This window comes from Pangasianodon hypophthalmus, chromosome 17 (genome assembly GCF_027358585.1).
Source record: "Pangasianodon hypophthalmus isolate fPanHyp1 chromosome 17, fPanHyp1.pri, whole genome shotgun sequence".
NCBI lineage: Eukaryota > Metazoa > Chordata > Actinopteri > Siluriformes > Pangasiidae > Pangasianodon > Pangasianodon hypophthalmus.
This window is the reverse complement of record NC_069726.1, coordinates 16653459-16680150: the sequence shown is the minus strand read 5'-3', so window position 1 is coordinate 16680150 and position 26692 is coordinate 16653459. Positions and strand designations below refer to the sequence as shown.

General features: G+C 40.4%; 1 protein-coding gene across 1 annotated transcript in view; it reads right to left on the bottom strand.

The window, feature by feature from the left end:
* The window catches only part of tln1 (talin 1), a 73608-nt gene that overhangs the window by 11910 nt on the left and 35006 nt on the right, over nt 1-26692 (bottom strand). Inside the window, 38 exon segments of the mRNA XM_053241079.1 lie at nt 318-443; nt 2095-2278; nt 2612-2778; nt 3039-3185; nt 3329-3448; nt 3615-3860; nt 4172-4342; nt 4492-4593; nt 4862-4994; nt 5285-5388; nt 5390-5467; nt 5787-5927; nt 6143-6277; nt 6279-6305; nt 7072-7215; nt 9756-9878; nt 10000-10089; nt 11266-11359; nt 12387-12526; nt 12676-12873; nt 14303-14422; nt 14669-14877; nt 15372-15474; nt 16077-16205; nt 16410-16544; nt 16637-16750; nt 17093-17206; nt 18579-18707; nt 19062-19228; nt 19891-20185; nt 20383-20550; nt 22631-22729; nt 22817-23025; nt 23346-23454; nt 23583-23696; nt 24131-24311; nt 24781-24857; nt 25667-25768. Of these exon segments, the coding sequence (XP_053097054.1) occupies nt 318-443; nt 2095-2278; nt 2612-2778; nt 3039-3185; nt 3329-3448; nt 3615-3860; nt 4172-4342; nt 4492-4593; nt 4862-4994; nt 5285-5388; nt 5390-5467; nt 5787-5927; nt 6143-6277; nt 6279-6305; nt 7072-7215; nt 9756-9878; nt 10000-10089; nt 11266-11359; nt 12387-12526; nt 12676-12873; nt 14303-14422; nt 14669-14877; nt 15372-15474; nt 16077-16205; nt 16410-16544; nt 16637-16750; nt 17093-17206; nt 18579-18707; nt 19062-19228; nt 19891-20185; nt 20383-20550; nt 22631-22729; nt 22817-23025; nt 23346-23454; nt 23583-23696; nt 24131-24311; nt 24781-24857; nt 25667-25768 (5244 nt within the window).

The window sequence follows — 26692 nt, the reverse complement described above, 5'->3', positions numbered from 1 at the left end:
TGTTAAACGTAGTTCTCACTAACAGAATTAGCCGATGACAGGTGTGCATCTAAAAAGCAGCTTCACGTTTAGGTCTGGATATCCACTGTCACACAGAAGAGGATGGGTTTCCCTTCTAAGTCTTGTTCCTCTTCCTTGCTCTGTTTTAGGAAGTTTTTCCTCGTCACTGTCATGTCTGGCTTGCTCTGTAGCAATCTATATTTAGACCCAGATTTCTGTACAGCTGCTATGTAACAGTAACTGCTGTTAAGGTGCTACTCAAATAAAATTTAATTGAGCTGATTTGTGATCAGTGTACTTTGGCACCAGTGAACTACCTTTGCAGAGCTCTTCAGCTGGAGCATGGCCGGGTCATCATGAGGCTTGCCAGCTGCTGCCTTGGTGGTTCGGATGAGGTCACCCAGAGCTTTAGCCACATCTTTGACTGCGTTGATCAGGACCACCTGTAGCAGAGAGCACAGCTTTGTTATTGTGAATAGCACAGAGAGAAGACCAACACTGACATCTACTGTCCACACACATTCACTCACACAGAAGTAGTAGTGCACTTGGTGGTTTTATAGTAGTGTACTAACTGAAACATTGCAATATGCAAATAATCGCAATAAAATGAGAAGCAGTCACGAATGAAAAGTAAATGGAATTCATGGAGTAGTGATGTGGGTACTAGTGAGGCAAGCAAATAAATGTTGATCAAAGTTTAAAAACTTTTATATCTGACCAACGTTCTGTTGAATTTACATTTTAGTGGCAAGCATTAAGATATCTGAAAAAGATGACTAAAGATATATTATTTGTGCTAAAATGTTCTGCAAAAGAGTATATATTATGTTTTTGAAATTGGCAGCATGAAATATAGTAATATACTAGAATTATTACAATAAAAAACTAATGCCCATATGGAAATACAGTACAATATGAGGTTAATGATAAGAGGAGCAGGGTTTTGATATAAATGTAGGGACTCCTGTAGTGAAGAATAAGCCTTGTTAAACTGAGTTAATGTTAAACAGCAACAGAGCATGAATCTCACTGTCTGAGCATTCTCATACCAAACAAACCTTTTCCAAAGAACAGCCAATGCAAGAATGAACAAAGACCCAGAATGACTTTTGGTAGTGGCATTCAAGGTTGTATACAGCCAGACAGTCATTAGAAATATATGTAATCTGTACCTGCCGTATACATCACTACATATTTTTGTCTCAGTGGACATTTGTGCTTCTCAATACAGTAAACAACTATTTCCGGTATTTTCATAGGATGCTGCCATAGGAACAAGAGGAAGCAGAATTGTGTGCCAAAATGCAACGTGCACTGCCTGTGTTCTATATAAGGCCGTAAAGAGAACCATGCTGGCCAACGTGTGTCTTTCTTCATTCCCGTGGGACAGACATGAACACACACAAACACACACACAAGCAGTACCCACATCCTGACCAACGTCAAAGCCACAGGAAGAAAAAAGAGTCTTGTTTGTCGAGAAGAGAGCAACGTGAAAGTGGGAAACAGAAAGAAAGCGGAACTGAGTGCAACAACACAGTCTGCCTGCACAGTGATGTATCCAAGACAGACTTTCAAGAAGGATGGTGACTTGTTTCAATGACAGCAAGAACATCAGATGCTACAGATGAATAATTTTCCTCAGAGAAAAAAATCAGCATATAATAAAAGAATATTTCACACAGCTAGTTAAAAATAGGCAGGAGCTTATACAGCTGGAACCAGAAATATTGGCACCCTTGGTAAATATAGGTAAAAATATGTCTGTGGTTAATTAGCTTACTCTCAAACTAGAGAGAAATATAAAGACGTAAAATTATTCTTCAAGAAAAACTAAGAAAAATGTTTTAAACCATTTAAAACCTTTTAAACACTGTAATTATGACATGTGGTTTTGTTAAAAATATATTTCTGATGAGGGTTTTTTCTTAGAAAAATATCCCTTAAATTATAGCTAGACTTCTCTCATATTTTCAGTCTGAGAGTAATCTGATTTACCACCAAGATTTTTTCTTGTTTAAAGTATCAATGAATCTGAAGCTAAGGAATAAAGAAAGATATTTTTCAGACAGACATAAAGGACAGCCATACCTGTGTCTCGGGGTCCTCAGAGCCCAGGCTGGCGGCCCCAAGTTTGACCACATCGGCCAGTTTGGTAATGGTGTTGACTGAGGACTGTGCAGCCTGGGCCAGCTTCTCCTGACTGGCTCCTGCTCCAGACACCAGCAGCTTGGTGTCCTCTACCAGAACTTTAGCTGTCTTCAGGATGTTCTCTCTGGATGGACAAAAACAACAAAAAATGGTGAATTGTTGAAATCTTTGCTGTTTGGACTAAATTTCATTTTCACTAAATTTCATGTACAAGATGTGTACAAAATATGTTAGGCCACGTAACTTTTTTTTTTTTTTTTTTTTTTTTTTAAATACCAGCCATAAAATTTCATAATAAAAAGTGGATGAAAAAAAAGTTAGTTTCTTGATTGCTGATGGCCTGATCAATCAGTGTTTTACACAGAATACATTCAGCTGTAACCAGGGCTTAAGTCTATAGAAATCATATTATTATGATTTCTTTTAGTATTTTAGGAGATCATGAATGTTTGGGAACCTGTGATCAGCGAAGGTCTCTGCATTCTCCCTGTTAAGTGTACCCGCTGTGGCAAACATGATGGTGGTGTCAAGGTCAGCAATGATGCCAGCAACAGCACTGGCAGCTGTAATACAAGCCTGGGTGCCACGATTACCGGCCTGCAGCGCAGCCAACACATGAGACACCTGAGAGAGACCGAGAGAGAGAGAGAGAGAGAGAGAGAGAGAGAGAGAGAGAGAGAGAAATAACAGTTTTGATTTTAACAATACTTTAATAATGTAGGAATAAGCAAAAAGGTAAACATTCAAATTACACATAAAATTACACAATTTAATATCACAACAAAGCCTTCACTATTTCTGGTTAACTCTGTGAGACAACCAACTGATGAAGTATGAGGAGAAGTCTGATGAAGTAAGAGGCAATAAGGGAACACTTCACTCACTTTCTCAGAGACTTTGCGGGCAGCGTCAATGAGCTCTTTCTTGGTGATTGAATCGTTGGGACTGCACTGCAGAGCTCCTGCCTTGGTGACCAATCCTGTGCAACTGTAGCCTAGTTCTGTTACCTGCTTCTTAATGTGAGAGCCAATCTGCAAGTGTGCAAGAAGGATAATGACTTTATTACACATTTATACACGCATCAGCAGGCACAGAGTGAGGCTGCAGATGCTCTGACACACAAAAATATTTATTCAAATGGGATCATTAAGAGAGAAACAGTGTTACTCGTTACCTCGTCGTTCTCAGCAGTGATGGCAGCACATTTAGCCTCTGATGCCAAGTCACCAAACTCGGTGGTCAGTTGATTGGCTAGGCCTCCAAGCTCATCAGGGTTGGTGTTTGATTTAGTGACCTGGTGAGACAGCAAATTAATACCAGAAATGCTGGCTTTTTAGAATGACACACATAACTTGAACTTTATTTTGTAAAAATATAATTTTTTTTTAAAACACTGTCCCAACTGCAGTCTAAATCACTTGGAATTAGGCAAAAGGAACATTTAAACACCAAGGACATACCATCTCCTGCACAGTGACTGCAATAGCCTTGGCCGTCTTCACCATAGTAGTCTGGTAATCCACAAAGGTTCCTTCAGGCTCCACTCCAGGATCCTCCAATTTGTTGAGGGCCTGAGTGATAGAGTCCACCATGCCTCCTACAGCTCCTGCGGCACTGGCTGCTTCAGCCATCGTACCTCCCAGGTCATCAACAGCCTCCTTCATCATCTGCACAGACTCCTCCAGGGCTTCCTGGGTATGAGCCGCCTGGGAGCAAGACCAAGGAGATTAACATTTTCAACAACAAGCTCACTCAGTCTGACTACTGATTCTGGAGCAGAGGATTTAAGCATATTATATAGCTTTTATGGAGAGGACTAGGGTATGTAACATTAGAAATTGGCTATAATGCAGGAAAAGAATCACAGCGGCCAAAAATATTTGACTTCTCTGCACTGAACAGACCTTTACCCCTAAACACTCAAATTTCAGGACTTATACATGCTGTTCAGGAAGATTCTGAGAAATGAGGATTATTCTACAGATGACTTTTTTTTTTTTTTTTTAAATAAACACACCTTAGGGTTACCGCCTGCTTCTTTGGCTGTATAGAGCATCTGTAAGGCAGACTCTGCCAGAGTCTTTGTCTGGTCCAGCACATTCATCTGCTGCTGGCTGTTCAGGATTTTCGACGCAGCGCCAATGGATGCCATGATGAGTGGTTCAAAGTAGCTCGCCATCTGAGACACCTGCAAGACCGAGAACAACTCAAACCTTCAACAACCACATGGTACCACAACACAGAAATCTATGTGATTGGAAGGAGGAAGAGTGCAAGGGTTATTAGTAAAGATGATGGAGGTGTATAGAGTACTGTAGGCTGCTTGCTGAAGCATACCTTGTGTCCCAGCTGGGAGGCATCGGAGCGAGCTGCAATGGCCACTGGGTCGATCAGGTTGCTAATCTCCTGCACTGAGGCTGCCATCTGCTCATGCAGAGCCTGAGACAACAAACAACATGTTCTCTGCTAAATCCAATTATCATTACTGACTCCCAGTAAAAAGTTTAAATTACTGCTAATTGCAATAGATACTAATCTATTGTTATAACCTAGATAACAGGTATAAAAATATAAGAGAAGTTTCCTCTGGAAATTCGCAAACAGAGCTTGAGCTTTGTAGGATGTAATTAAAGGTTTAACCTTTTAACCATTTTTGTTCATTCTCTAAGTATGTACTGAGTGTGTATTCTGCAGAGATGACACAGACCTCATGGGAGATGTCATCTCTGGGTGCGAGTTGTTGGCTAATGGCAGCAAGAGAAGCCTGGTCCACTTCACGGATGCAGTTATTGAGAACCTCAATGGCCTCATCACACTCTCTTTGACCTGGAGCCTTATCTCTGTAAGCATTCAACAAAGAGTCAAGCATCAGCACTGAACTCCAGAAGCTCTAAACTGACAATGGTTAGGCAACAGCTATTAAAGACTGGGGGCAGAAACTGAGAGAAGGTAAACATAAATATCTCACTGTTAAATATCTAGACGAGAAGTAGCAGAGACAAGGAAGTTGAAAAAAAGGTCAAAGAGGATTTTGTTAAAGTTTACAGAAAACCACCCACACCACAGCATGCTAGTTTTTCTAGTTTTAGTTTAGCGCTGTTCCTGGCTAGCCTTTAATGCATGGCAGTACCTCATGTTGGTGATGAGCTTCTTGATGGAATCGGACACAGTCCTTGAGTGGCCGGCCAGCACTGACCACTTGGGTGGGTCTTTGGGGTTCACGGCCAGTGAGCGTGGCGGTCTGGATCAGACCTGTTGAGCTCTCCAGCATAGTTTTAGCTGCAGCCACGATGGGCTCCATGGCAGCCAGACCCTGTACACACATACAGACACACACACACACACACACACACACACACACACACAAACAAAATCATGTTATTCTATGTATAACCTGAAGTAATTAGCCTAATAATTATGGGCCCAGCCTAATGTTACACAAAACTCAGAAGATTACTTAATGTGATTACCTTATTTACCTTTCAAAACAACAGGATAAACCTCAGTTAGGAGGGTGTACTAGACTACATTCATAAATGACAGTTAAAAACACAAATGTTCAGCCCGTCTTCTTGTCAGTATTAGATAAAACAGATACTTATAGATGTTAGTAATATAAAAGGTTATGGTACCTCTGGGCTGATCTGTGCAGGCACACTGGCAAACTCTGGATTGGAAGCAAAGGCAGTGAGATTATCCACAGCTTCAATCAGTGGCCCTGTAGCGGCCTTGCACTTCTGCCTGTTCTCCTGGTTAAAGGCTCCATCCAGAGCCTGAGCACACATGGTCATATACACTTATACACAGTGTATAAATTCTCCCTTCACATACCTCAAACATTCACATCACAGATAATCCCAAAACTACCTGTTTATGTTAACAACACTTCTCAAAACTTGCACAAGAGTCTAGTTCTTCTTTTGAATTTTTTGGTAATTTTATAATCTTATACATAAACTGAAAGAGTTTGTTGGGGGTGAACACTCACTTTGATTGACTTGACAAGGTTGGCTGTGCTATTTGCCACTTCTTTGGCACTCTGGACAAACTGTCGCTTAGCAACAGGATTTGATGTTTTGGAGGAGGCGAGGCGGCAGGCATTGCATAGGGCGGAGGTGTGTTTTGGCAACAATCGTGGCAGCAGAGAGGACCTTGGGAAATGCAGAGGTGTGAAAAACATCTGAAAGGTCTGATGATAGATTTGAACTTTGAGGATGACTTTTTAAGCAAACACCAACAACAGCAAAATCTTTTTTTAACTTGCAGGTCAAAAAAGAAAAAAAACAACAACAAAGAACATAAAACCCCAGAATGAGAAACCCACATCTTAGAGTCTTCCTTAGTCAAAATTAATCTTAATTCTTCTGATTTTGCTTAAGAAACAGAGTCTTTCCTATTGATTGTTGAAATAGTAATGAAAAAGTGCTTGTCTTGTATTGCGATATGATTAGCAGTGAATTTGCCTGTCTGATGCAAGCGAAAGGCAATAACATAACTACAGGGCGGGGGGGGGGGGGGGGGGGGGGGGGGGGGGGGGGGGGGGGTAGTATATTAAAAAAACAAACAAACAAACAAAAGAGAAGCAAAATGTCAAGGTCTGCTTTTCCTTAAAAGATTTTCATCTGGTTTGTGTTTTCAGTGCTTACGCTTCTGGTCTGTGAACAAATGAACCAGCAAGATACAATATGTCTGGCTCTCTCTCCGTGTCATGTAACAAGACTGCATGAGCTCCATCAACAATTGGAATTCTGAGGATTATTTCACTAACGATACTTGTGTGAGTGACACCTTTGGGTCTTTGCGTACTTTTGTAAATCTGTCAAGGGATAAGTCATGCAGTGTCAGTATGTATAAAAGGCTAATCACTGCAATCCAGTCTAGCTGAGGAACTTGTTGAACATCTGTGCTGAATGGTACCTGGGACTGTGTGCAGGCAGGGTCCACCAGGTTCTGACAGGCCATCTGAATGGATTGTTTGGCTTTGGCAAACTGAGCCGGATCCACCAAACCCTTTTGTCCAGCATGGCTGTTCGGGTCAGAGACACCCACCAGATAGGCACCCTGCAAGAGAGAGGGGAGTGTTAAGTTCATTGAGGAGTAGCAGTGGTTTAATAGGTATAGGTTCCACATCAGGAACTGGAGCAATATGCTTCCAGCTTAAATACTGTTTGTAAAAACAGGGATTTGAACTTAATTACTGAAGATCTTGACCATATCTACAGGGTGTCCCAAAAGTCTCCAGACATATGGAAAATTAACACTTTCTAGCAAAATGTAACGTTATTTACAAAACGTCCTCTACATGATCGCCATTTCTATGTAAACACACACGCAGTCATTTCTCCCAATTTCGGCTCCCCGTCTGGCAACAGTGTCATGTATGATGTGCTTGCCAGGATTCCTGTTAAAGTCCATCACAACCTTGCAACAGCATCCTGATCCAACCATGAGAATGATTTCAATACGTTCAATTTGACAATCTTTTGTCAAAGGCATTCTTAAAGGCTATCTGAAAAAAAAATTCAAATAAAATAAATATGAAAATTTTAGAAGATATTTTGCTAAACAGCATTAATTTCCCCTATGTATGGAGACATCTGGGACACCCTGTATTACCAGTGGGAGGTTAGGGAAGCCCTTTCAGTGCTTAAAATAAAGATACTAGGGAATTTAGAAACTGACATCAAAGACACAAATAACAAACATCTAGTGTCTTTTCTGCTGTTCCATAAACGGCAGAAGCAGTATTTGTGGACCAAAGGCAGTATGATTATCCTATAGACATCATTCTGCCTTAAGATTCTGTCTATACTGCTGGTTAAAGGCACTGTCCAGGGCCTGAGCACACACAGTCACATCCACTTACAGCCAGTGTGTAACTTCTCCGTTCATACCCCTCAAAGGTTCAAATCATGGATAATTTCAGAAACACTTCTTATGTTATCAAACCTTCTCAAAAAAGGCAAGGAGTTTTAAGAAGACAAAGTCTGATTCTTCTTATGACCTTTTTGGAGTCAAATCCTGATTTTCTTTTCACAGGCTTAGTTCCGTTCTCACCAGAAGAGCCACATCACCCAGTTCAGCTTCTCTCACCATCTGCCTTGGCAACAACTCACACACATACACACACAAGCTACTCCAAATCACTTTCCTCAGTATTGTTCCACTAGAAATCAATGTTCTAATAAGAGTGCGAGATGCTGAACCATAAAGGCAGAATGAATACTTTTATAGCAGCAGAGAGAGAGACAGGGAGCATTTAAACATGACTCATCATCATCCCCTATCAAAGCCATTATGAACTTCCACTGTGTGAGTGTGTGCAGGGGGGGTGGCAAAAAAAAGAAAAGAAATCAAGACACACAGCAGGATGGAACAAAAGAGAAAGGAAAAAACAAACAAAAAAGAAACAGTCCTTCTGTTGTTTTTTCTGTCAGTTTGGTCTCTAATGATGCATTTAAAACCCTAGAACCCCATTTCTGCCTCTTCTCTCCTTAATGATAGGCATATCCTCATCTTCTCAGAGTTTATGTTTCCAAAAAAAAAAAAAAGATATTTATAAACTGTACAAGTACCTAGATAAGAAGAGTTGTTTGAAATCAGGCTTACTGTACTGTGCATGTAAGGACTGCATCAATACCAATATTAGTATCTGGTATCAATCCGGTACCATGCTCAGTTACTCATAAAAAATGCTCAGACGCCAGCATCTGATACTATGGTGATACTATGGGACATAAGCTTATTGTAAATTGTTGCAATAAAGAACAGATGACAATGATCTGAATATATTAAGAATGATTAATAATGGCAATCAATGCAAAGCAGACTTCAAACTGTGCTCTGACAAAATATGAGTAGGAGCTATTGTAATATCTTCCTATGCTCAGCACAAGGAGTTCATTGCTAGCGGCACACAGCAGCAAACAAATGCTGCAGCAAACGCTGGCTAAGTGAGAAAAACTACAGATACTCTCTACAGATAACGCTAGATGATTTAAAATAACTCACCTAACTATGTTGTTCTTGATCATCAGCTGCTATCGGTCATTGACAACAAGGGATTCAGACACAAAGCGATACAAAACAGCGATACAGAAGAGTTTTCCAAGACAACCAAGAGCTCGCTAATGCTCTTCATTTAAAATCAACTAGCTAACATTATAAAGAATGAGACTACTAAGGCATGACCACATTTGTGCTTTTCATGACTACTATAAACAGAACTTTTATAGTACAGAAAAAAGGTCAGTGATGTCCCTTATTTATTGATACGGAGTAGGTTACTCACTTAGGTATCAGTAACAACACTGAGTACCAAAAAACATGTACTCAGTTTGAAAAAAATTGGATTAACACATGAAGTGAAAAAGAGAAACACAGTAGGTGGTTGTGGTTGCTTATTTGCACCTCTTTTCTAACTCCAAATGTGTGAGATGCCAGGAGACTGACACACTTCACTCCACACCAGTCTAATTAGGTTGAAGAAACGAGGTGTGAATTATCAGGGGAAGTAACAAACTTCTCTGATATAGAAAAATACAAACTACCATGCAGACACATATATACACGCATGCACACAAACAGTGATGTTAGTTTACCTGAGCAGCAGCTTCAGTGAGGCCGCACAGGGCTTTGGAGGCAGAGCTGACTGCGTCTCCAAACTCAGGCAGGTTACTGTTCTTTGCATGGTGGGAGATGCCTGCCATAGCTTCACCCAAAACCTGCACAGAAAACAACACACGGTCACACACGTGACTAAAAATACTTCTCAGACAGTGTCATTTACAGGCTTAACACAACACGCAAAAAATAAGACAAGAACTAGGAGGATTCTCTCTGCACCTTGGAGTTCTCCATCACACTGTCGATGCAGTCAAAGTAGCCCATGTCATTCACTGCCTCAGTTGGGTTCTCCAGCATGCCCCGCACCGTCTACACACGCACACACACAGACTTTAGTTTAAAAAACCTACACGATGATGCACACATAAATTAAGATGAAGCCAAATAAAAATTAATTTATTATTACAGTCAAATTCAATATATTTAAATGACACAAATTATATGTAAGTGAATGATATAACCGCAAGGTACCATTATCACAATAAATTGCTGCATTGTTTATATTTATAGTAAACTGATCAACTACATGTTTCATAAAGAAAGAGAGCTTACACCAAGCTGTGGCATAAAACAAACACACAGCTGAAGCTAAAAATAGCTGACTAGACGTTAGTCTGTCTCACCATTACCTTATTTACCTTATATTTATATCAATAGCTTAATTTTTCTATCTTATTTCTTGTTAAACCGTCTGTTTCTTAACTTTTTTTTAACAAACCCCAAAAAACACCTCTAAATATTGTGATGCATACTGTATATGAGGTGATATAACATTTTTAGCATAATGGTGCACGGGAGAGCATTATAAAGGAAACACCGGTATAAATTTCCATTCTTTCTACTGTGTTTAAGCAAAACAACAGAGGTGACTGAAGCATTTCCCTTACTTGTTGCAAAACTTGTTGTAAGCTCTAAATGCTTTAAGGTTGGTTTATGCTCTTGGCATTGAGTGTTGCGTAAACTCTTGTGGAACGGGCCAGCATTCCCATGGTTTAAGTAGTAGTTTAAAAAAATGCCATTTTGACCATATACTCACTCATGCCAGAGTGGATCTGTCAGGCAACACACTCAGCTACCACAGAAAAACAGAGCAACTGTGGGTCTTTTAAAACCCAAGGAAATGTGACAAACTAAAGGAAGACAAATTGGGCTGGATAGAATATTTCTGCACTGCTGCTTGATTGGTCTGTGCCACAGCATGTCTTGATTAATCACTATAAAGTTATATCTCTATACACTGCCCACTAGTAAAACAGTATAGTATGCAAAATGGGAATGCAGAAATATTACCATTTCCTGCTATATGACAGAAGACTGTACAAGATTGACCAAATAATGACCATTCAAACACAACTTTTTCAATCTCACACTGTAAATCTGAGCTACACTAGCTTGTGTCACACGAATGAACTCTTAAGACATAAAGAAACAGAAACAGAGAGAAAGAGAGCACAAAAAAAGACAAATATGAAATGAGAGAAATACCTCAAGCTCCCTTAGAGCGTTGTCACATTCCTTCTGACCCGGTGCTTGCTGAGTACACATGGTGATCAGCTGGTTGATGCTGTCAGTCACGGCACTGTTAAAATCAACAGAGAAAGGAGGAGATGTGAGAGATATGAGATGAGGGAGAGAGGAATTGTGTGGAAGGAGGGAGAGTTAGAGACATGGCGATGAGGAAAACACAGCGATTGGGGAGAGGGAGAGAGGGAGAGATGCGGGAGTATAGAAACACAGTCCACCCACACACGTTACCACGCACTAGCTTCTATCTCACTTTCTGTGCTGCTCTCTCTCTCTCTCCCTCTGACTCAGCTAAGCTCTTGAGTGGCAGTATAGGAGTTCGGTAGTCCTGGCTCTGAAAAGCCTGTCATACCCACTCACACACACGCACATTACATAATTGTTCCCTTTTCCTTTTAAACGTATAAAATCAACAGGACGGAACTCACAGGCTGTAACACAGGCTAATATAAAAAGAAGACAATGTGGGGTGTGTGTGTGTGCATGGGTGTGCGTGCGTGTGTACGCACACGTGTAGTTGTGTTCTCACTTGTTTGAACATGAGGCCAATGTCAGTTTTCAAGCCACTGTGTAACTGTGTAACTTCCTACACTGTATAAATAATGCTGATGGTGCAAAAACAAGTTCAGAGCTCAACTAAAAGTAAATAAGCACATACAAATATAAGCACATACAAAAAAAGACAATCACATAAAAGTTTATAATCTCTGGATGCGTAATAAGCTGAATCCTGAAATGCAATGAATCGGACTAGTTTCTTTATTTCAGCCAGAATAGAGCTGCTCAGGTTTTCCTTAAAAGCCAACCCACAAAGCATACATGGTATCAGCTAAACAGGTGGTGTTGGTGTGGCTTCACTGCAAATGCAATCTATTTAGCAGGAAGCAGATGGATATAAAAACTTTAATCAGCTCCTTCAAACAAAAGTTAAATCATAACAGTGAGTGACAATAATCAGTCACTATAATCAAGTGAGACTTGGGAGACTGACTGGGTCTTTTATCTGTCAGTTTGGTCTGAGTGGGTTAAACAGATGAATGCAGAGAGATGAGATGAACAGAAATAATGTGTGGGGTTCTAACCGTGCAGCAGCAGCCAACTGGTTCTTCAGGTTGGGGGAATTGGGGTCAGTAGACAGAGCCTTGGCTGCCAAGAGCAGCTTGCTGGATGACATAGAAATGGTCTTCAGGTTGGTCACCACCTGAGTCTGATCTTCTTTAGACTGTACAAAACAAAAACCAATTAAATCTTCCAAGAAAATATACAGTTATCAGTATTGGAACAATTTATGAACAGTATGTTTATATTTATAATCAGCATAAACAATGTTAAAACTTTAAAGAAACTGAGCAAGTTTATCTGTGCATTTACCTGAGATTGACCGGCCATGTCCACTCCAGCCTCCAGGAAGTGGTTGAAGTCTTGGCCGAATTTGCCCGATGCCTTGGCCAGGTCCTGCGTGGTGCCGCGAGACGCCTGCACCAGCTCGTTGGCTGACTGGTTGAGGCCTGCGGCTGCCTGGTTCAGGTTCGCCTGAGCTTCCTGGAAGCTCTTCCCACTAGCTGGGAACTGAGAATTGTGAGAGTGGGGTGTTAAGAGTTATAGATAAATATACAGAAATACACCCAGAATTTATCCCAATAAATGGGTTCTTTAGTGTATGTATACTGTTGTTAAACTGCTTCGTTTTTTTCACTCTACATTGTAGTAGATTAATATATACACCGGGTCAACATATGCTTGTGACTTTATCAAAAACAGATCATCTTTGGATTAAACCTACAGCATGGTTTATACACGGAGTGTGACCCAATGTGCGGCTGCAGTGACAGCATGGTTCAAATACTCGCATGTGTATCTTATGTACATCTGGAGGATTATAAGCAATACCCACTATCGGCACATGGCAGATTTCCACGTTAACCAGGAAATGTTTAGCGACTTCATGCCAGCTAGTCTGGAACACACACTTGTTTCTGTGCAGCAGCACACATGCACAAGAGCCATTAATTCCTTGTTGAGATTGTTGTCATGAGTTGCATCTCAAATAAATAAACATTATGTTTAAAAGTATTAACAAATTTTACTAAGTATTTATACATTTTTTGGAATACTGGTCTGTAAAACACTTTCAGGTAGGCTTGAAATTCATTAACACTAAACATAAAAGGAAAATCGGTCAGTGTTAATAGTAATTATACAGGGTGTCCCAAAAGTCTTCATACATAGGAGAAATTAACATTTTTTAGCGAAATGTAACTTGATTTACAAAACATCCTCTACACGGTTGCCATTTCTTTGTAAACACACAGGGCGTCGTCTCTCTCACTCATGATGAACTCGTGTTAACACATCTGGTGTTATGCATATAATTGCATGTCCATCGCAACCTTACGACAGCTTCCTGATCCAGCCATGAGAATGATTTCAATATGTTCTTCTTTTGTCAAAGGCATTCTTAAAGACTATCTGAAACAAAATATAATATAAACTAAGTATGAAAAATTTTGGAAGACATTTTGCTTAAAAAGTGTTAATGGAGACTGGGATACCCTGTAGTACTGTCATACTTACAGTATATAAGGTATATGATTTGAGAGACGGCTCTTGTTTCTTCAGTCTGTTGCGAACATTACGGTTTACTGCCACCACTATTTATATTGGCACTTCACCAAGCGTGTGCGTCATGTTGATTTTCTCGAATGTACACAACCAGCGCACCACATGAGCACAAGATGGCACAGTTGCCATCTTGTATACGCATACTTAACAGAAAGTACGAACCTGACCTTACATGCAATTTTCCACAACAATTTTTTTTTTATTTGTAGATGTATGTCATGTACACATTTTACATGGCAACATCACATGCTAGCTTTATTGGGCAATAACTTAAAGAAACCCACAGATTAAGCATAGTCAAATGGGGGTGTGAGACAGATTGGAAATGCATTAGCAGTGATTTGAACACCTACTATAAAGATGCAGCTGTGCTCACCTGATCAGAAAGGAGCTTTTTGCTGGCCTCTCCCACAGTCCTAATGGCGTTATCCACATCTCTCTGTCCAGGAAGGCAGCTAACACAGCGGTTCAGAGCCTGAGACACAGCCTTGGCTACCTGAATGAACACACATTACAACACACACACACCAGCAATTATCATCTGTTCTAAGACAACTCCTAAAAGAACACTAATCATAGATTACTTGAAACAGAAAACATTTATCTTTTCAAATGAGTGAGCGCTCGGATGCAACCAGCAGCATCATGAAGTCTGACATCAGCAATTAAAGGGAGGATTTGCTCCTAAATATAAACCAGCTCCACTCCACAACTCTGCTACGAATGGTATTGCATGTCTAACCTGAGCAAGTCGCTGCTGGCTGTCTGGGTCTCCAGGCTTGGCGATGGCTCTTTTGGTCTCTTCGATGAGGTTGCCTGATTTGTCGAGAACGTCTCCAGCACAGTCCAGCATGGCATTGCATGCCTGCGGGTCCTCTGTGGTGGCGGCTACTCCACGGGCTGCAGAGGCGAGAGAACGGAGAGCCTGGGCCACGTCACGTGCTGCCATGCCTGTAAAAGAGCATACAACGATTATATGCAATTAAGTATTTTTATATTGAATAATAAATTGCATGATGTGATAAAAAATCAATTTTCTGATGATACTCTCTTACCTCTCATCAAGAAATCTAGATATGCAATTTGTAAGTCCACCCTAATGCCCCACCTTTATCCCTGATTAACTCATATGGAATATGGCAAAACTGCTGCAGTGCTATTTTCTTAATTTGACTAAAATGCACACTCTTATTAATTACCCCTAATGTTATATTTATTCATTAAAAATATTGAATCACATTTTATAAAGCTTAGGATGACTTTAAATCACTACAGGTAGGGGGTGCTGTAGGATACTTGAAGAAAATTTACTTGAGGAACGCAGAATTCACTTGTGGAGTGAACACAAAAACATGCCCTGGGTGGACTATTCAGTACCCAACACAGTGGATTAATTGATCTTGAATTTGGGAGGAATTGTGCTGATTGCTTGATGGCATCCTTACCAGTGTAATTCTCATTGCCCTGCGTAGCTTCACTCAGTAGCTGGGCAACAGCAGAGCTCACTGCCTTGGTGTTGGAGCCCAGGTCCTGAGAACACTTCTCCAGCTGATGTACACAAACACAGAAACCAGTGTGAACTCACTGATGAAGACTGTTTGACTTTTCAGTGTTTTTTGTATTTCCATCGCACTCAAAGTATGGGTTACGATTAAGCCCGCAGGCTAAGAGTGAACAGGTCTTAACCTTTTTATGATCATTAATCCATTTCTCAGTCTCTTAATGTTTAAGACTGTTAAATATATAGTAACATAGCTCAACATTGGTGGAGACTGGATCAATCTTCCCCAGAACACTACAGAACAGACAAACAGTCACATTCAGCAATAACTAGCTGGGAGGAAATCCTCCAACGGCTGCAGCTTAGTGTAGCGGTTGCTCATGTGACAGGAAGTGTGTGACAGAGTGGTGACAAATCGTGGGAGCTTATGACAAATGTAACACGGTGGCTCGAGGGCAGGAAAACAAACTTTAACAGTAAGAAACAACGGAAATATGGTCTCTCTCTCTTTCACTTTCTGTTTATTTTACTTTGTCCCCCCTCAAAGTCCTGTACCACTGATATGTTATCTTTATTTATGTATCTCTCTACCTATATAGGTAATTGGTATTGGTGTGTCTATTTTAAATAGTGAGAACAGGATGCGTACCGTTTCTCCGGGAAGAGGTCTGAGTTTCCCTTCAGCTGCTGAGGCTTTAGCCTCCTGCATGTCTTTCTCCAACCCCCTTACCACATTCAGAGCATTATCAATCTCCAGAGGACCACATGCCTCCTGAGCCTGGAAAAAAAGAGCACTCAGGTCAGACTGATATTTCACATTTGGGTTTCTCACAGCCTAGATCCAGTCATTTATAAATTAGAGCTTCGTATAGATTGACCTATGAACACAAAACTAAAAGCTAAACACAAAAGCATGTTCCTTAGTAAAGAAGAGCAATGTAAATTATAGACAAAAACACTTTTATCAGCATAATTGTATTACCTTTTGAGCAGCTGTGCGGAGTTCAGCCAACGCACTGGCCAGATTTTTGGCACACTGGCTGAGCTGCATGGCAGAGGCCTGGTCACTAATAGTGGGCACTGTAGCCTTGGCTGCAGTCACCATCTTGGCTCCAGGCTGACAGTGAGGAAAAATAGATATCATGAGCCAAAATGTCTACATCTCAACTCAAGGATGGCATTTTGAAAAGACTGAGGTGTGCAAAGAACCTGCAGGAAGTTCTGGCTGGCTCCAATCAGGGCGAGCTGAGCGCTGGGGCTGTCAGGCTGCGCCTGGCTGCCTCTCACTCCCTGCACCAGCTGGGGGATTTGTTCTGCCACCACCTGTCAATCAAATACTTCTTGCATCAGAAAGAATCATGGAAAAATCTAGCATATGTGTTGGACACTGCTAATGCACATTCAAGTGCTAATGGTCATCACTTGATAAGCAAAACATTCAAGTATGCAATCCAACAAATCTAAGAGTTTCATTATGCAAACTGAAGAAATCTGAAAAGCACGTAACCTTTTGTACCTTTCGTAACACTACTCTCCTATACCAGACTATTTACCACTGTTTCGTGGTATATGTACTTAGAAATACCTGTCTGGAGTTTTAAATGTGGTAGAAACTTTGACCTCAACGTGATCCTACAAAGACAGGAAGTGAACCTATGAACCTACCTTGCAGCTCTGTACAAGTTGTTGCTGTGCAGCTGGGTTCTTATTTGACGAGGCAGCATGTTGGGCGGCAGCTATGGTCTGAGTTGCGGCTGCAGCAGCCTGCTTTGCAGCGTTCTGCAGGAAACGTTTGCTTGATTAGAGTTTACTACACGAAACCTCATACCATGAGACAGTTTATTCAGAGCTGTTGACAGACATTTACTGAGAACAGTGTATTAAAAAAAAAAAAAAAAAAAAAAAACACGGAGGCACAGAACCACAGCCTTAATAAGCTACAGACCAAATTGTGCTAAAGGTCTACTGGAAGGTCAGAAATCACAGTTCAAACACACCATCAGCTGATGCCATTGCGACTTTTCATGAGAGATTATTTGTGCTTTTTTTTTATTCTTTATTTGATACAGTCCAAACAGCATCAGTGTAATACTGTTCCGATTACTCAGATTACATATGATTTTAACAATCTGTTCTACTTTTTGGTGCCATATAAAAGCTATCAAAAACACTGCCCTCGGGTCATTTAATTTAAAACAAAATGCCACTTCCTCATTTGGGATATTGAAGTGCTTGCTCCACTGCTCAAACATGCATCTCCTGGGAATTTAGCTATTCTTGTCAACATCCGCACAAAACTCTCAGCAAATTGATTCACAACAGCACGGTGTTTTTTGTTTTTAAATGTGGGATCACCACGTTCTGTGCCTTTTGCTCTCACACTGCTTAGAAAAAACAAGTTGAAACAATCTCAATGTTAAAGCACATCGTCTCACATTTGCCCAACTCTTCTGTTCCCAGACAAGTTCTGACCAGTTACAAACAGCATGTCCTGAATGAAACAAACACTCTGAAGTTAGATAGTTAACCATTTTTTTAGGTCGTACTAGCACTCTAAGCTAACAGACTCCCTAGAGACTTTGCAATCCCACTTTTTTAAATTTCAATTTGGGTTGCCTAGATATGATTTTCAAATGATTTTGTTTGCAAATGGGTGCATCTCTATTTTTTTAATCTCTACATTATGATTAGCCTACATTGATTTTTCTCCAGTATTTGCTTCGAAAACTACAATTTTCACCAACTGTAATAAATAACTATTAATTAATTTCCATGGGGTTTGTATTCAGAAATGTTTATACTGTTGCCTTTTTCAAATATAAACCCATGTAAATGTTCAATTATGTCATTTTGTGCATTAATTCAGAGCCTTTGGAGACAACTGTAATCCTTACTGAATCTGTACAGAACAATAAACATATCATGTAGTAGATAATCATTCTGTGAGGTCTTAACTATGTTCAACTGGAAGTTGTAATGGGGAGAAAACAATGGTCCAGCAGCAATTTTATGAAAGTGTCAGAGGTGAAATTGCTTAAGGCTTATTGGTCATGAATGGAATGAGAGTGAGACTACTCTCTGGAAAAAATGTACATTTTCTATTACAAATTCCCTAATATTACCTTTAGTTTGGTTTTATATCTGTCCTCACCTCCAGCTTGTTGACCAGCCGCTTTTTGATGGCGTTCTGTGCAGCTGCATTGGTGGCCATGCGCAGACCCTCAGCAGCCTCACGCAACTTCTGCTGCTGCTCCTCACTGTCTGGGTTAGCAGCAGCACCCTGTGTTCATGCACACACAGACATTCACACACATTAAGGCTATAATTCACTTCAGGGTGTGACATCCATTTATAGACAAGCACCAATCAATTCATGAGATACAGATGTGCATGTGAAAGAAATTTGACAATAATTTAATTCTATCTGAAAGCTTTAATTCCACCGGAAAGCTGGCTTTTATTATCAGCTTTAACCTTCCACATCTCCTGCTGTCTTTAAATACTTAACAGGATTGGACTTGTAAGTCAATCTTTCATTAAATGTGCTTTGGTAAGAAAATGTCTGCTCTGAATCCATAAATCTTCAGCTCTGGATGAAGTCACACGAACAGCACCTTCATCTCAGGTCACGTACCTTGGCAGCCTCCACCATCTTGGCAGTGGCATCAGCTAGAAGCTTCGCAGCTGAGAGCAGTTTACGGGAGTTCTCCAGGTCCGTCTCTCCCTCCGCATCTGCTTTAATGGCGTTGACCAGGTCGGAGGTGGCCTGGGCCAGGATCCGTGCCTGTCGCACCATCTCACCTTTAGAAGCCAACAGGGAGAAAGAGCTTAGTCTGGATACTGCAGTACTGATGGGGAATAAAGCTAATAATAAGGCTAAAAATATATATGTGACACATACATACTACATATACACAATGAGTGATGCTTATAAATGTAACTGATCGATCAAATGGGGATGTTTTGTGTATTGAAATTTCTGTAAAATTCTGTGAACATGACATAATGTGGTCCTCTAATGTTATAGCAAATGCTAGCAATTGTGTGGTTTGTAATTTTTAAAAATGTTTCCTAGACCCATAACAATCCAATATAACTTTTAAGATACCTTTAAACAACTATTACATTGTTGGCTGTCTACTTTCTTTTCAGGCTTCTGTTTCCATTTTTCTGGACAAGATATTAGCCAGACAGAGCTGCTCAGATTTGCCCCAGTTGCTTACATGGCAACTCAGGGCATACACAGTCTCAAAAACAATGTTGGATGGTGAGAAGGTGAAGACTTGTCAGTGTTTTCAATGAAATTGAAATCAATAAATTGCCTTGAGGGTAACAGATGGCCCTAAAATTACACTGCAGGTAACAACCACAAATACTATCTAAACTTTATTAGGTTTCTCTGTATTTTTCTTATGTTGAGCCTCTACAACAACACAAATAGGCACAAATCTCCCTCGCCACACCTGCATCTCCCATGGAGCTGAAGATGTTCTCAGTTACATCCAGGATGCGGTCGGTGGCCTCTCCATGGCGCCCGATTGGCTGGCCTCCGCTGGCGTACTGCTTAATATGCTGCAGCAGCTCGTTAAGAGCCTGGGTGACACCTGTGGCGGCCACGCCCACTTGCTTTAGCAGTTGCTCATCGTTGGTGGCCCCCTGTGACGCCTCCATGCAGCCTTCGACTGATTTAGCCACCAGTTTCCCTGCCTCAATCAGCTGCTCCTGACATACTGGGGAACTGATGGTAGGAGCCACCACCTGGAGACACGCACAGAAGCATCTGGCTTAATCAGTGATTCTGGCCAAAGGAATTATCCCCAAGTGGCTGAATCCATAATAAAGCATGACTGTGCAAACCCAAACCATAAAACAAGAGCATTAAGCAGATGGAAAGCTGGTGTAAGTGGTCTGAATGTTTGCGGTCTGCCTGTGTACAAGTGTGATTTTTCCCTCACCCGAGTGCATGCCACCAGCTGAGAGGTGGAAAGGGCACACTGTGTGGCAGCAGCAATAACCCGGTTTTGCTGGGCCGAGTCTTCTGTCTTCTGAGCCACGTTCTTTGCCTTCAGCACCAGAGTTGCTGCTGCTGTAGCCACAGCTTTAGCCAGCTTCATCAGCATGTCCTGCAAGAACACGCAACCATGCATGCACACATTTTTAGTATTTCCTACAGGTACCACTGATTAGTTTTGCACAGACTTGAGTTCAAATGGGCTTTTTTGATTGATGTGTTAAGTTTATGATTAAATTAACCACATTGTGAGATATTGGAAGCTGGAAGCTGGCTGCTTTCGAACTCAAAATTTATACCAATATAACCTCTCTCTATGTTTTCATGCCCAAGCCATGTCCAAAATATATACCTAGGCCAGAAGGCCTGAATGCCATTGCTATAGGTTAGCATTTTTAACTGACATGCAACATGATCGACAGGCCCGACGTCCAGATCAGGTCAAAGTTGTTGGTCCACATAATTTTTTTCCCTGTTTACAGAGGCCAGGATGCCAAAGTTGGATTCTCTGTTCATCATTTTGGGATCTCAGTTTTACATTACAGTAACACACCATTAAAGTAGCAAAAGTGTGTTACTGTAATGTAAAACTGAGATCCTAAAATGATGAACAGAGAATCCAACAGGAGGATGACTGACGTAAGTCTACTGAATACTTTGAATTCTTTCCATAAGGGTGAAAGGCTGTGACCACAATAGATGAAGTGGAACGTCATAAGGTTAGGTTTAAAACTGACAGCCAGGAGTTCTCCAGATATACACTGTACATTAGATTAAACACCATAATATTAAATTAGGGCAGTGCAGTCACCTGAAGAGTAAAGGTAAACTGCTAAAATATTCAGTCTAACAAATCTAAAGTGAAATGGGATCTCAAAAAATGGAAGTTGTCTCTGCTTAAAAAAAAACAATAATAACAATAGCAACTAAAATGCTAGACTACTGATATTAGCAACAGTAGCAGTATTAACTACTACTCGGGCTTCAACTGTCACCCAGTACGAAGCAAATAAATGAGAAAAAACCCACAGCATCTACCCCAAACTAGCACAGCAGAAAATATAGAAAATCAGGCCGATCTCAATATTTAGGTACACTGCTGGCATTGGTGATTAATGCCAGGCACTTTGCAAAAACACACCAGTGGGACTCCTGCTAAACTTCTCCTGTCACTGAAGAAAAAAAGGACTGGTTTACTCCTAAAATATGATGTAGGCTGTTTACTAATCTAAATAAATCATCACCCTACTTAAATACCTTTACTGAAGACTGTTTACCCATACCATTTTTCAACAAGAGAGATTATTATTCTTACAGACAGTACAAATAACGCCGATTTACATATTTTGTGAGCAGATTTCATTTATACACTATATAGTTAGAGAGACCCCACACCAGATGTTTTCACCCAACAATTATAAAGAGAAGGAGCAGACTGAAGGCTCACATGATAATGTTTAAAGTAGGGCTGCACAATACTGATAAATATTATACTGCTACACATTGGGATATGCCTTGCAATATAATTCAACAAGCTAGTGAACATGTGATGTTATTTTAATACAATTTTTTTTTTTCCCCGATCCCACCAATGCCACTATTTATCAAAGCATGCACAGAAAACTTATATGGAACCTCTGATTAGACAGAATTTTTAAAATGTGGTTTTCTGAAGTGCTCAGAGATGGCAGACTTTGTCCAATGTTGTAATAATGATAACAGCCAATATATTGTGCAACATTACTTTAAATGTATAAATTCACAGAAAGACTTACTTCCTGGTTTCGATAAAATAAAAAAAAATCTTCTGGCTCAAAATGAATCTTAAGGAAGTAAGGAAGTAAATGTTCTCTAAATTGTTCAGTGAAATTATATAATAAGTAGCCCACATTATGATTAAATGTGTTCTCCAACTAGAGTTACTAAATGTGATTAAGGAAGAATTAGTACGATTGGCTGGTGAAAATGAATTACTCTTCTTCTGAGGGCGTTTTGTTACCAGCATTTGACTATAATGATGAATCCGTCTTGTGTGTCTGAACGATCCTCTACCTAAGGACTGGTTAAAGGCCATGACAAAGAAAATTCAGATTAAATTTAATCTGATTTAATCTCAGGTTAAATTTAGTTACTTAGATGCTTTCGAATCTGAGTAAGTAGTCTGACTAATCTGGTGACTATAGGTATCCCACCTGGAACTGCTGGTCAGCGTCACTCTCTCCTATCTGCTGCAGCAGCTCTCCACTGGCCTGGCCCACGTTACCTGCAGCCTGAAGGAGGTTCTGGCGAGGCTGTGAAGGACACACTCATGTTTACATTACATGTGGTGATACAATGCTTGTGTGTTTGAGCACTGAGATAGAGAGTTAGTGTGGTACCTCAGCGCTGGCAGGCTGAGCGGTCTTTAGCATGTCTGACACAGCACAGGCCAGGTTACGAGCAGCACTCAGGAGCTGCTGTCCGTTTCCACCCTCATCCTCCATCAGCGCCGCCAGCAACTTTACACCCTTGGACATTTCAGTCAGATTGGAGGAGATGGTGGTCACCGCACAGCCAACAGCTGTATAGTCCGTCTCTGCTGGGTCCCCTATGAGACAGAGAGCATGTTCTAAGTGTGTGTGTGTGTGTGTGTGTGTGTGTGATTTGCACAGAATGAAAGCATGGCAAGCAGACTCTGGTTGGAGTGCTGATATTCCAAATGTCCTGTTTGTGCCTATAAGCTGTTGAGGCTCAAACCAGGCTAATTTTGTGGACACTGGTACTAAGCAAACAAGCTCCCTGTTTATTTTTGACTAATCCTTTAATTGCATTTGAAAGGACCTATTTACTATTGAATTAAAAATTAATTTGTTATTAAGACAAATTAGTGTTTGATGTAGCACCTAGTATGTGTGCATGTGGACTCACCTGCAGTGAGATTAACCATAGATGCTGTTCCTGCAGTAATAGCATCCACCTGGGAGTGAATTTCATGTTTGGACTCATCCATCTTGTTCTTCCTCCAGGCTTGAGAGGCCTTACACGCAAAAAGATATGGGATGAGGACATAAACATTATGATTACTACCAGACGCATGAACCAAGTATCAATCTGTATTGCATATAATGAGTGTGGTGTAAGTATAAAAGGTTTGGTGTGTCTCACCGCATCAGTTCCCAGTGGTGGTAGGGTGTCAAAATCAGTCAAAGAGGCCTGGGCTGCCTGCACTGCCTGCATGCTGGAGTTAATAGTGCCTGTCAGTGCCTGCTGAGCTGAGGTCTGCAACAGGAAAGACATGGCAGTTTTACACTAGGTCTGTCAAAGTAATCTAAAAATGTTAAATGTTAATTAAAAGTTTGACCAGCTGAACGCACTCAAATGTTAATTAGCTTTGATTTTATACTGCCACAGACACAATGAACATTACCAATAGCACTAACTGTGCTTTCAGATTGGATAGACCACTGAGGGTAGAAATTTTCCTGGTTTCTTAAGCAACAGAAACATAATTGTAATTTTAGTATAAACTGCTGAAATTATTTACCTCCACCTATCAATGTTTTCTGGTCTCTGGTATTTAGCTACACACTACATTTCTGTGGAAACCCAGAATTTATGCAAAGATCTGCCATTTTTAACTTGCTCTCATGTGGGTTTAATTTTTTCCACAGAACACACAATTAGAACGAATATGAACTAGTTGTGGAGCTCACCAGTGGTGGCATGTGCCCTGTGTGCATTTGGCCACTGGTGATTTGCTGCTTGGCCTGGGGCATGGAGCCCATCTGGTAGCTCTCTGGACCTCCCGCACCTGGGCGCATGATGACGGGCAGGGCCACAGAGCCTGTCTCCACCCTCTCCACCTTATTAAACTGCTGCTGCAGCAATGTCGATCTGTGAGCAATGCACACAAGAAACGTTAGCTATGATATACTCTGTGGTCATCATGGGATTCAAAATACACAAATCCCATAAGTCAAATAGTATGCTGTAGTACATTAAAATAATCACATGGTGATAAAACACAAAATACATAAGGGAAGAATGGATCCACTAGGGAAAAAAGGCTGGGATATCAATCACAGATTTGCCTCACACCTTATTTGCATTTAATTTACATTTGTTAAAGAACCCTCTTTATTTGAATAAATGTGATAACAGATTTTCAAATTTTGCATATGGCTTCATTCCCATCTTCTCTATGAACCACTAGTTGGTGCTGGGTACCTGCTTAAGAAGGACCATTTTCAGTTATTCAATCAAGTACAAAAAACTCTTAAAGCTTCTTGTAAGCTTTGAGTCTTGAAGTAAACTTAGCTGTCACACAGCGGTCAGAGATGATGGCAAGGACCATTATGCTTACTTTTTAGGTGAAACAGAATCCTCCAGCATGGTTGACTCCTCATCTCCCTCCAAGCCAAAGTGGTCTTTGCTCTTTTTCTGTAGACAGACAGAGTTCACACGGTTAGTTCCTGTGAGTTTTGCCATGCTACATATCACAGGAGCCTGAAAGAAGCACTTTGTTGCCAAGCTGTCCACTCCACAAAGGTCAAGCATCAAGGTTTGTTGTGGAATTCCACTGTGTCCTGTGAACCACGGGCGGTACCTTCACACAAACATGCTACATAATCAATGCAAATAAGGACTTTGGATAAAACTGACTGGAGTGTTATGGACAATGGGAAATACATTACTGTAAGCTAGAGACTACTACAGAAATGCTAATTCTCAAGTAATGTGAATTTTTTGCTGAGAGGATGTGTCAGTTTCCCATCACCTAATGCTACCACTGAAAAATTAGCACCCATTCACACAGTGAACTAGCTGGCACAAAATTTAGTTTTAATGTTTTAATGGTAAACTAAACTACAAAAAGGAATCTTAACCATTATATTGCTGTTTACAACAATAATGTTGCATTGCAGATCCATCAGGAAGTGACAGAAAGCTTGGCTTGGAAAAATTTCAGCCACAGACATAGTCAGGGTGAGTCTGGAATGATTGCATTTGACCAATCGATGCCCTGCACTATTTTTAGCTCCACCCATATGTCCTGTCTCATTTCACATAGTACCAGGGCAAGATGAATAACCAAAGTCAACATTTGTACCAAAGTACAGCACGGCTCACAGGGAGAAAGGTACAAAAAACAGGATCACAGCTCATTTGGCAAGGTGTGGTGAAGTGAGCCACATCGTCCAGGGGAAAAGACCTAAAAGGTCCTGTAAGATGCATTAAGAGCCAGTTACCTTTTTGAGGATGATGTCGATGTACCCAGCAATCAGCTGTGCAATCTGTTCTCCTTCAGTGGTCTGGACTGAGTAGTAGCCATCCTGATAATCTCCAAAGTCCTATAGAAATGACAGCGTTCACAAGATCATTTGTTAGGCTGGGAATAAAAACATTTGTAACGATTTGTAAACATCTGTAATCTAATTTATTTCCAGGATAATTCTGACATTCTGGCATCTTACATACTGCATAATGTAACATGAACATCATTCTCATTTGGGTGGCTTCTTGTGTGTGCTGAACAACTATTTTTAAACTTTCAGCTGTCCACTAAAAATACAGACTGCATTACAATGACAGAATTTGTGAAAAAAGTGTACAAGATTTACTGAAACCAAAAAGCAAGGAAATCTTTCACAGAACAACCTAAAGGCAGCTGTCCAATGATGGCTTCTGTCCACACTGTGACACTGCTTGGGAAAGATTATAAGCTGGCCATAGCCTTAATACCAAGTGCATTTCTTCCCCATTTCAGATCTTGAAGCCAACTTCCAGCTCTTTGGTAATTTGCCAGGAAATAGTTTCTTGAATATTTCCCCAGATGTTCAAAAATAAAAATAAACACTGACATGTCATGATGTGAAAAGGATATTTTTAAAAAAGTCCTTAACAGGAAATCATGCCATGACTATCAAGGATACGCCTCAAAAAGCTTTATTATTAAAGTTTATCTGTTTTTTTTTTATTAAGAGGAACTATGCATTAGATCAGCAAGTTTTGCTCTCTTTTGAAAAGAAAAATAGTTAATGTTCCAAATTCAAGTCTTGAAAATGTTTTTGACATTTAAAAAGAAACAATACTTTCTGTTCTTCTCATATTGTGGATCATCATAATTTTATAGAGCTATTAAGCAATTAGTGTGTCATAGGACATTCTTTAACAAACATGTTCCTATTTAACAATTAATGCAGCAAGCAAAACAGTCAGGATTTAGATTTAAAAAAAAAAAAAACAGGTTACATAAGTATTTAAAACAAGACGTA